This window comes from Rhyacophila brunnea, unplaced genomic scaffold (genome assembly GCF_057557595.1).
Source record: "Rhyacophila brunnea isolate RB1 unplaced genomic scaffold, BYU_Rbru_1.0 scaffold_8, whole genome shotgun sequence".
NCBI lineage: Eukaryota > Metazoa > Arthropoda > Insecta > Trichoptera > Rhyacophilidae > Rhyacophila > Rhyacophila brunnea.
In genome coordinates this window covers 73,521-86,027 of record NW_028233350.1, presented here as the reverse complement: position 1 = coordinate 86,027, position 12,507 = coordinate 73,521, and the positions used below count along the sequence as shown (strand labels likewise).

The 12,507-nt window shown below is 35.8% G+C and overlaps 1 protein-coding gene across 5 annotated transcripts in view; it reads right to left on the bottom strand.

Annotated features, from left to right (window-relative positions):
- Window positions 1–12,507, bottom strand: part of Liprin-beta (liprin-beta 1) — a 40,724-nt gene that overhangs the window by 26,192 nt on the left and 2,025 nt on the right. For all 5 annotated transcript variants that reach the window (XM_085958800.1, XM_085958802.1, XM_085958803.1 and 2 more), the window contains exon 2: window positions 1,100–1,260. In XM_085958800.1, coding sequence (XP_085814926.1) covers window positions 1,100–1,260 — 161 coding nt within the window. The remainder of the gene's footprint in view (window positions 1–1,099; window positions 1,261–12,507) is intronic.

Below are 12,507 nucleotides of genomic sequence, written 5' to 3'. Positions count from 1 at the left end.
CATGTCGGCATGTACCTATTATGCGGCTGCGGGTCACTTATTATTGGGCGGAGAATATTATAAAATGATATAATAATAACTATGTAAATTTTTGTTTCCAGCCGAATGTCCCGAAATTGTTAAAAATAGTTGGCAACCTTATCGATGAGCGAGGGGACTGCGTTCCACAAACATTCTGGAGTTTTTGGACGATTTTAGGAGCTTTGAAATACAATCATATTATGATATGAATCCTATGCTAAGTTGAAAGTCTAGCTCTAGCAGAACAATACAATGCCGCTTTTGGCGACCAAAATTGTTTTAAATTCCATTTCCAATCCAATATAATATAAGTTAATACCATACTTACACTAGGTCGAGGATGGCGAACCTAAATAATAAAAAACCAACATACTACACAGTGGTTTTATTGTTAATTATGTACCATATATTTTCATTTATTATAATTTAATAGGTAGATACGATAGAAAGAAAATGAGTTCAATTTAATATATCAACGCTAAGCAATCCGGAGATTTCACGTCCGGAATAAGACGCGCATTTTTTTTAAAGCTGGAAAATTGGCCTTCGTGGCGACCAGGTCGACCGGCCCGTCAGCTGGTTGGACCGACTCGAGCATTTCAAGTCCAATGTGGCTTGCATCCTGTAGTTCTCCGCCGCATGGATATGTCGGTCCACCGGCACTTTGCATTAGAAAGTAACTTTAAACTCAGTCAGAGCTCACTTTGAGCGTAGTAACCTTAGTCCTGGGTATCTTCTCCTAGGGCATTCTCGGCCTAAAATTGAACTAGATGATTCACATCGCCAATGTAGGACCACGTGATACGCTCGATTAAGACCGCGTGTGGTGCGTGGCGGGTTTTGGTTTGGAGGGATTAACTTCAATGTCAGTCAAAAACTGACCGGTGTAGCGGTCAGGAGTCAATTTGGCATCGCCAATCGCGGGGTAAAGTGAAAGTCAACACCCTTGAGGAGCATCGCGCATCCACCGTGTACCTGTAGGTATATGCAGGTCAAGAGGAACGATCGATGCGAGACGACAGACCGACAGGAACACGAGGCAAGACACACTGTGAAATAGATAATAGACAAGACTCACTGCGGCAGACGCGTGGTTGGGCTGCTGGGGCTGGAGCCATCGGATGAGCGTCGCGGCGGTGGTGTAGTCGGGGCGCGGCGGAGGCGGAAGCGCCTGCTGCAGGGCGCCCGCCAGCTGCGACGCCAGCTCCACCGCCCTGCCCCGCGCCGCCCTCCCACCCCCTGCAACGATAACGGTCATGCAATACGGACGGCTACAAAACACTGAACCCTCGGGCATTCACAATAAATGTACGAGGTAAGTACCTAATAGTAAAGGTGAGTAGTCCTGGAAGCTATTCTAACAGCTGCGTTTGCATTAACTGTTAATGCGGACCATAGCATCCGCACGCGCACTCTAAAAAAAGAGCGCCGGAATAACCCCCATCTACTATCATAATGAAGTAGGTACCTACCTATTTATTTTAATTAAAAATTACATTTTAAAAGATTTAATATCATTATTATATATTACTATAATGCTATTACGAAGCAGCGTGTTACCGGTAGAAAGGATGCAGTTTATTCTTCAAGTGACTAGAATACATTGTAATGACTGACAATAACCAAACAGAGACTAGTAAAGTAAAACTAATGTAATGTTTGTCAGAAAACAGAGGCCAGCGTCGGGAATAACAATGTGATAATGGATAATCCACGTGTAAACGTGGACAAAGTGACAGCGACTCGAAAAAATATTGAGAGCCCGTGGTATAGAACTTAACCAAAATCGACATAGAAGATGATCATATTAATATAAGTCAAATATTCGCTTACGGATCGATATTCGCGGTCCTTCCGTGCAATTTTTAAAATCAGAAAACATTTTTTTACTTTGTCGAAGAAGCATTCAGAAAAATGTTTCCACGGAAACGGATGAGAGCATTTGCCATTTATTGTAGCGGCTCGCTCGGGCGTCGATTCGATTCGCTAAGATTGCATGCAACTCGGAACAGAAGAACTACTACGCCGGGTGCGGCCGTCACAATAATATGTCACCGGTAGAGTTGAAGACAAGTAGGTTATATTGAAATACAATACAGATTAGAGTAGGTACATGCAAACTGCACAGTTCAATCAGACTGGAAAAAATATCAAGCGATAATCATGAATCGGGGCTACTGGACCGGGTAGGAAAGGGAGTCAAGTTTTATGTTACATAACATGACTTGATGAGACATAACTAGACTCTACACGCGTAAGTAGTTTCTTCGGTCGGTTGGCTTTGGTTTGCTCATGGTTTGCTACTGGGTTTGGTTTGGATACAGTTATGTTATGAGGTTATAACACTAAGTACCTAGGTGTAGTGGAGACAGGCGTCAGTAATGGCGAACGTTATCGCGAGTTACAATGACATGTACCCATCTTGGAGCACTTTATTCGTCAGAGGTATACAAAAGCACTCTAAGATGAGGTGTTAGTGGAATTTTTGAATAAATCCGTAGGCACTCGGTCGATGCAACGAGACCCGAAGATACGATTGCGGCCACCACCACTGAGCCAGTTAAATCAGTACATATTAAGCAGAGGCTGACATGATCTTTCGTCGTACCTACATCGCACAAAGAGGCGTATCTTTTAATGACATTACTTCAGGTCTGCATCGACCACTCACCATACCGACATACAGGTACAAAATTTATAGACAATATATTATATTATTAGACAATGTGTTCCATTCCGTTATCCAATCAATGCAATGAAGTTTTCACGATGGATTCACAGATCGCTTCGATATGTAGGTACACTTGACAGTTGACGCTTGGATCGTAATGTATTATATTTTACAATATACATAGTAGAATTAATATTGTCCACGAAAACTGACTTTGTTAAAGGGTTGATTTTGAGGTGCTTACGATTCTGGAACGAGGGTTCCGCTCCCGGTTTCGGTTCCAAAATAATTAAGGGGTTCTCAGGGTTCGTTTCCGATTCTATTTCGGTTGTTGCGCCGGTTTAAGCGTACACATATTAGAATAGCCTGATGGATACCGGTTGCGTTCGAGCGGAGGCTTCACTAGACCGGACCTTCAGCGCGCCCGCGGACACGGAACGTAGTTTTCATACGATTCAATAAACGTCTCTTTGTAAAATGTAGGACGGTTGGAGGGGCATGCGTGCGGGTAACATGCGAACTCCGAATGCCAATCTACAAGGGTGTCAAGAGTGAACTAACGCGGCTGGCCAGCACTTCCGGAAACCGGCGAGGCGTCATCCGCGAAACAGCGGCCGGCGCACGCCTCCAAAAGCCACCACCGAGTCATATCATCAGCCTCTCCTTCCTTCGACGCTATTCGCTTTCGAAGCTTTCTTCCGACCTTTCCCTGTCATTCAACGAAACCAATTCAGGGTTCATAAATTACTCGCAATTGCCGACTGTATAGTAAAGTTGCAAAGTCATAACTTTGCACTCAGGCTTTAGGATGAAAATTATGTAAGTAGGTACATCATTTAGTAGGTAGTACCTACCTAATATATTCTAAAAATATTTTTTACACACTTATTTAAAATTTTAATAAAACACATTTTTTTTTGTACTGAATCTACTGTTTTATATTAAATAGTTGTACCGGTTTCGTCTACCTCAGAGGGACATTTTTGATTGATATAAAATAAAACAAACGAATTCAAAAAAAGTGACAAAATATTCACAAATACAATTAAGTAGCTTACCTATACAACAGTATTCGCTACTAACAATTAGTTATTAAAATGAATAACTTGAATAATAATAATTTTTCTTTAGCATAATAAATTAAAGGACAACACAAATTTATAATTATTATTAACAAAAAACAAAGTTTTGAATCAGGCATAAATTTATACCTATTAATATCTAGGATTTCTTGTTTATCCAACTTTATAAATTTTCCATTCAAGTGTAGGATTTTAATTTTTTTTAAAGATAAACAATGAGAGATTTTCTAAATTAATATAAATGGTTGCCAAAAGAATAAAAATCGTTTCCATGTCTCTTTTTTTAAATTCGGTTATTTTCAAATGTATGTTTTATTTTATATCAGTTGAAAATGTCTCTCTGAGGTGGACGAAACCGGTACAATTATTGAATAAGTATAAAAAAGTGGATTCAGAACAAAAAATTGGGTTTTATTAAAATTATTAGTACAATGCATTTCCACCATGAATTGACAGTTAAAACAATTTAACTTTAAACAAGATATTTTTTTTTACATATTATAAGTGTTATTGATTTATGTATTACTACATACACATATTAATACAAGTGAATATGATTTGATCTAATTTTATGCGAGGTAATCAGGCAAAGAGGCGTATCAATGTAGTAAAAAGTGCAGTTATTATATTATACCCGGGGTAAAGGCTGTATCTGAATACATGTAATAGATAAAGTATCCAACTTTTAAAGAGTGAGATATAGGTACAATATTGGGTACCTACGTCAATATGCGTAATGTGAATACAAATAAAACAATAAGGACACCATAAAAGGAACAAAAATAACAATGATTCTTATGAACTAATACCTACCATCACATAACTTAAAACACCCCTGCAGAGCGCGCATATAAATCAGATAGGGTATGTACTTAGTATAAAATCGAAAACAGTCTCGATGATGGTGTGACAACCGAAATAGTTATCGACAAAAAAGAAATAAGTATGTGGAATTTAATATAAGTAATATTGCGGAAATTTAAAATACACCCATGGTTGTAGTTGCGCTGACTACGCTATACGGCAGGGGTGGCCACACTTTCTTTTCTATGATCAACTAGTTGCTAAAGTTATTTATGGCGATCGACTGCTATCGCTTGTAATTATATCATACGAGAATAATAAAAACCCATTTTTTATAATTCAAATATCTCAAATACATCCGAAACTTTGCATTGCATATTATTTTCAACAATTCTGTCGTATTGTAAGTGACGTAAGCACGCAGTCCTTCAAGTGCGGCAAGGTGTGTAGAATCGATATCTAATAGAACACTAATTTGTGTGGCTACCTATTTCTTCCGCGTTTATACTATCATTAAATGGGAACAACATAAATGTAGCAACATCTTCTAATTTAGAGAAATCCTTAAATATCACTTAAACTCCCCGTTAGCAACGTTGATATGTGATTGAAATACTGACTAACCATTATATTTTGCATATCTTTACACTCAGACCTCATATTATTATTAAAAATTTTAAAATCACATTCCTTTAATTGCTGTTCATACAGTGAAAGTTTGGTTTTAAATGTATTGACTGCACTAATCAAATCAATTAATGACTCGTTTCTCGACTTCCCCTTGAAGTTGTAGATTCAATTAATATAATTTTTCTGTAATGTCTCAGAGAAAGGCAAGGTCAAACAACCACGTTTTGTCATCTATGATAGAATCTTCTTTGTTAAATACTGTTTAATTTCAGGTAACATATCCCTGAATCTCGACTAAGCCACCTTTGTATACAGCAAAGGTTCGTCATTTTCCGATCCACATTCTTCTAATAATGATCGAAATTGCCTTCTTTGTAAAGCTTTACTACGAATTGAATTCACAATTTTAAAAGCAACATCCATTACGTGATTAATACACATAACATGATTCCCAATAAGTATAGAACAATATATTATTATGTCCGCGATCGACCAAAAATACCTTCGCGATCGACGCACTGGCCATCCCTGTTATACGGCATACGCGCTGTTTCAGCTATTAGGTAGTTCTCAAGAAGTGATTTTTTTAGAAACTAGATTAAAGGTACCGACTACAATAGCGGTGGTGAACCTATAGCACGCCTACTGCCTTTGGCATGCGAAAGAATTGTGTGCAAGCGGGATCGTCCTGGAAAACAAGTCCCTATCTCTGATCCCAGTGAACATCAATCGGGACGCAAAGCGCCGTGGAATTGTTAAGTACATCGACCCGGTTTTTATTTAACACGCAGCTTCTGGCAAAACTTGTACTTATATATTTATTTTGTCAAGTAAGAAAAACTTAAAAATCTCAAGAGCCTGAAAGAAAATAGGAGTAAAACAGAAACGGAAATCATTTTGGAAATTATTTTTGGGAGAAAAAGCTGAGGACACTGGGAAAAAAATATTTGGAAAGAAAATCTAAAACAACTCTCGACGACGGGGTAATGCTATTAATATAACATGTTTTCCGATATACCTATCCCGTGACACGCCTACCATTACTATTTTAGATTTTTTTTAGTTCTCTAGCACCCAAGTATAAAAAGGTTCGCCATCGCTATACTAGATCAAACTTTCTTGAATATCATTGAATGAATTGAGAGTCTCTAAAGTTGTATTTTGAGTGGCGGTCTGTATCGGTCACACCGCAGACAGATGGTTTCTTTGCTGGAAATGACAATAATAATTTATTGTCAACTTATTAGCGAATCCCAGACGATGTGTTGCAAAAGTCGAAGAGGCGGTCACAGTCGGAGAGTCAGCCTACTAGCCGATAACACTATGCAGCTGGGTCTCAATTTACAAGTTAAATGTATATTTGTATTGCAACAATGGGTGAATGAAACAATAATAATTATATTATTATTTATTACACTTGTAATAAACAACGTGTAAATAATTTAAAATGCATCAAAAGCGCATGCGCAAGATAAATAACACGAGATTTTTGACACATGGGAAATGACTGATAAAATTGAAAGAATTCTGCAGTTAAGTATATTATTCTAAAACTATTGAGGGTTTTAGAGGAAGTCGTAACGACGTATTTAGTATATGTTACGAGTACACAGCGGTAGATTACTACTGAACACGGAAATAGCGAGCCACCTGTTGAAATCTATATCATTTCACAAAAATGGTGATCGAAGTGAAACGATTCAGCTCCTGAACGAGGGCCGCACTTACTCTTACCGATTGTGAAGATTTGAGGATAGGTCGGACGAACGAGACCAGCGCGAGAACAGAAATCGACCGGGACCGGAAGCGAAACCTCTCGCGAGGCAGCACGCCGCGACTGGCGTGAGGCCGAGGGGCAGAGAGGGCGCGAGGGAGTGCCCACCCTCGTCGAGTAGGGTAGGGGGTCACGATCCCTAACTCAATAAGCGAGATTGTAAAACGAGTAGCTACCGCCGACTACATTGTACAGTATGATTAATGAGATGTAGACGATGACGAAATACAATACATACAAATCGGTACATATTTTGAATCAATGTAGGTAGGTACCTATTCAAAAAATGTGTATGTACCTATGTCGTAAGCACAATATACAACAGAACTGAAACAATTGTTCTGCTTCCTTTGGTTGACATTCTAATATCAAGACAATTTGTTTGTGAAAACTGAAGTAAGAAATGAATACGTCATATTCTCGACTGTAGTTTGTGAAGGATTATATTATTATCAAAGACTGCATCAAGTGCCATACAAAAATGCAATTAAGGTCTGTCTGTGTCTTTCTCTGTGAATCACCGCTCAGTCCTTCTTTGCATTTTGCATAAATATAATTTGCTTACGCAGTGATTAAGCTTAAGCAAATTAAAAAAAAAACTTCTATAGAAATGGAGTCTAAAAGTATGAAAGTGAAGATAAAAAAATAGCCACTATAACCAATGGTTAGGTTAGCTACAGGTCAATCTCGCAAATTTTCTAATACGGCAGGGTTCGAGTATAAACGCTCACGACTTCTCAAAGTTCTGCCCGAATTAAGCATTTTTAATAACATTCATTTTACTCGTGAACTATATTGAGAATGAAAAGTTTAGTACCTAATTAAATTGAATTATGTTTGTGTATTCTAAAGAAAATTATACGTTATGTGAAAACTGAGGTTGAAAACCCTTTTACCTTTTCGAACAATATGAGTTTATTTATACAGTAAAGTTGCCAATTAGGTATATTAAAAAAGACAGCGACATATTTTTAATGATAATGAAATGTATTTTAGTACCTACCTACATAAAATAAACACAGATTAATTATAAGCCATTGTAATATTATAACATAAGTACCTACTTTCGGAAATAATTTATAAATTTACATAATATAAGTAAACAATCCTGTTATTTTATGTTTTCAGATTGGAAAAAAATATAAACAAAATGGATTATAATTTCTAGGTACCTCAGAAATATCAAACTTTACAATAATAAATAATGCTGCAACATAAAAATTTACATACAGAGTACAGGCTAAGCATGGCCCCCACATCCTGAAGCGGGTCCCCAGGCTAGGATCTTTGACGGGCCCCCTACCAATCGCAAAAGATGAAAGCAGTGTGACGCTCTATAGTAGCGTTTTCCAAATAGTGTACGCGGTAAAATTAATATGTACTGTGACACCCCAGTATGGTCCCCATTTGGGGATGTCTTTGTGTATCTGAAGAGGCCCGAATCGGTATCGAAGCCAACAAATAATAAAGCGCTGATTACGAAAATAAATAATAATAACAGAGCCGAGCCGGCAATGCCGTAGAGTAGATTATAATATAACCGTTGGAGATTTGCAACGTCGCTTTCTTTTCGACGACGGTTTCGTTGGAAAAAATCACAAGATGGCGCGGAGATCGCGACAAACAGAAAAATCGCGAGCACGCCGATTTCGTACGGATAAAATAAATTATTCAAAATGTAACCATATAGTATAATATTAACTTAAATAAACTCGTCGTCTTCCATCATAATTCCGGTGTCTTAATTATCCACCTTCATCCCAAATACAGACGATAAAAAAGAAAACAAAACACAAAGTGACAGTTGAGAAATTCTCTTACCAAAATGGAGGGAAGTGATAGTACCTACCTATATTTAGTGTTTTTTGTATATTTGAATTCATCTATTCGAATTATGGAGTTGTCGAGTATCGATACACAATTAAAAATTGTATCGTACAACCACATAATTTTAAATAATAATAATATTGAAGATAAATAGCGCCGCAGACGACTTTTTTTTACTGTTCGAGAGAATTTGTGATGTGTGTTTAAATCACTTATCTGGTCGATTCGCCACGCCGGGCCCTTGCTGAGCCCGGGCCCCCAGGCTAGAGCCCTGTCAGCCCCCCCTTTGTGGGGGCCATGAGGCTAAGATACCTACATCATTTCGTGAATAAATGAGCATTGTATAAAAACTGTTAACTTGTAAAAGTTGAAACAAAACTGGATTGTTCTAAGCATCTAACTAAGTATCATAATATTATATTATGTATGTATGTAACTATCTAGGGACGGCAACTTATATGAAAGTATGGTGAGGCAGGCTGGGAATCAAGTTATGGTAGCACTTCAACGTGCGTCACATTGACGCTCAGTTTGCATTGGTAAATCAACGTGGAAGGTTCACCTGAGCTAGGTAATATTCAGTAAAAATGGTTGTGTGTTAAATTGCAAAAACGATAGTAATGAAAAGAATAAACGCTTAGGAGCTGTGACGTATCACAAGTGAGTATATTTAATTACTTTTATACATGTTAAAATAATAATCTAAAATAATCTCGGCTGTCTAACGCGTGCTTAAATTCGTTCCGAATTACTCTGTTTACATAGCATGACACACCAGTCGTGTTTGTATTGCTCAGGACCGCATTTAAGTGAACGCATTGATTATGAATATTATAATTGAATATAAGAAACACATTTTGATTGTATCGTATATTTGAGCATTGTTATATCATTGTATGCGTTGATACTTTGATATTATTCACTGTTAATTCTTCGTGGAATACCAGTACACAAGATTTTTTAAGATTGTGAATAACGTGATATATATTTATATATTTTGTTTACAATATTAATTGTTTATGAGACGTGTTTGTGTTCAGATATTTATAATCCATATACCTACCTATAGATATGTACGTACTACTTATATTATGTTTGCCTTAGGTTTCCCCGCGACTTGGAACGTCGGCTAAATTGGTCAAAAATAGTATGTGGCATAGATTGGGTGGCAAAGGACCATCACTTCGTTTGTTCGGCGCATTTTGACAGGAAATTTATTAAAATTTCAAACAAAGGACAGCACGTATTACAACAAAATGCATTCCCATCAATTTCTCCAGAATCATCGTCCTCAGAATGTGTGGTAAATATAAGTTGTTTATTTAACATACATAACTTGAAAACACCTCAGATAATATATACAGAAAAACATCACCGCCAATATTTTTTTTTAAATGTTGTTTTTTATTGTTTATAACAATCCATGAACGTCATAGAAACACATGATGACATTGACATATCACCCAGAAATGAAAATCTTCCCCAGGACATCTGTGAAACACCTCGAAAACAATATTTAAGAAAACAATTGAAACACTTTCAAGACTTAGCAGAATTCTATAATAAAATTATTGATGACTGTACACGCGTTGAATTGAAGAGGCATTTCCTGCAAACCCACTTATTTGCACATCTTACTGAACTAGCCTTTTTGATAGTTTTAGTTAAAATTATCAATTTATTCAAATTATTTGTATAAATCACCAATTCTACAATATTTATGATCAATTTTAAATGTCAACATAATAAATGTAGGTAAGTAGGTTTTTACTATAAAATAATGTTTTAAAGAGATTTTGATAGTTATATTTTTACTGATAAGTACTTTTTTATGTTTCAATGAATACCGGTATTCAAAAAGAAACACCGAAAAACCGGTATTGATATTTTCATTCGGTATTGCAATCCCTAGGTAAACGTTTTGTGATATGTGATCTTTGTTTCTTATTTTCAAATGATTAGTTGTTATTAATTCAAAAATTTCTTATTAATTCTCTTAATATTTATCATAACAGAAATTTTGGAAAGTTTTTTATATATTATATATATATTGTAAGTATATATAATATTGTAGTATAACTTAATTAAACCCGAACTAATTACAAATATGTAAGTTAAACTTAATTAAGGCTGAATCAATTACAGTGATGGGATATTTGCAAGAATTAATGTGTTTTCTATATCTTTATGTAAACTTTATTTTTGATTAATATAATATGACATATATTATCCTTTTATAATTATATTTACTTTAATTACTTTATTGCTATTATTATAATTACTTTATTACTTGTATTACTTTTGAAAGACATATAGAGTAAGTACCTAAATATCCTACCTATCTTTCATAAATTCCCAACTTTCAAATATAATTATACTAAAATCCTAACAGTGATGTTATTTTAAACCTTCCTTCGATGAACATTATTATATTATATGAGTACGTAGTAACTACGTAAGGTACTACGGTCAAAGGGCCAACGTAAATCCTCAGTGATGCCCTGCATTTTTTTATCGCGTCGCTTTTTCTCATAAGTTGTCGGCTGTCGTCGACATGCTTCATTTGGTTGCATGAGTAACCCGCTTCATTGCCTATCTCTATATTTATAACATCTATGGTAACTATGATAATATACTCTTGAACCACTGCATCTGTTCATCTGCAGAGTGCGCGCAAACACTCGAAAGAAATTACTTATTTTATGAAAACAAAAATTAATGGTTAATATATATTAAGGTACATATTGAAATTATTAAGTAGGTTGGCAGAGGCACTATTATAATAATTAGTAGTAGTTGACATTTGAATTAAAAACCAGTTAATAAGTTGATTACGCATTTCAAAATAGTGACAATTATTAGAAGCTACTGCCATGTAGTGTGTAACTTCGGAACATAAAAGTAAAATTATAGTTGTCTATGGAAAAGTGTCATGATACTTTTAGTGATGCAACTGAATCGGATTTACTACCTACATACTAAGACTTGAATTAATCAAAAATCTTCTACATCTCGGAGAGGACTTATCAAACTAAATTTTAATGCTAGAAATGATCATATTTAACCAAAATCTCCAATACATTGAAGTAAGAAAATATGAGGAAGTCTGTTTAGTGTAGCCACCGAGCTGAACAATAAATATTTTTCGGTTTACTTAAGTATATTTTTAAGCACTAGCCACACAAAAAGCACCAAGCGATCGAATCGGTATCTGAACCTACTTAAGGTTGATGACTGTCCATGACGATCAACGTGAGCGGTCAAGACAATGAGTCTATTCTTTCAGTTAGATTCTAACTGTTAGAGAGTGACCATTGCTCATTAAATCAATAGATAAAATTATGATCATAGAAAATATTCAATAAAGATTAAGATATTATATACATTTTTTTCTACACTTGCGTGAATACGTCATCATCATAGATGAAGGTTTTTCTTTGTGCACGGTGGTGGTATCAGTGCTGACTTCAGAATTTATTATTTAACTGAAATAACTTAAGTAAATCGGTTTTGTGTGCTCTTCGTTATTAAAAAAAATCTTTATTACAAAGCTGAAAGTCATACAATGACATGACGATAACCAGAAATCTAAATTATTATTTATGTAGGTACTTTGGTCTGTAATATCACTGAAACATCTTCAGATTCAGTTTCTGATTTTTCCAAATCACATTTCAACACTGGGTCGTTTCTCTGGG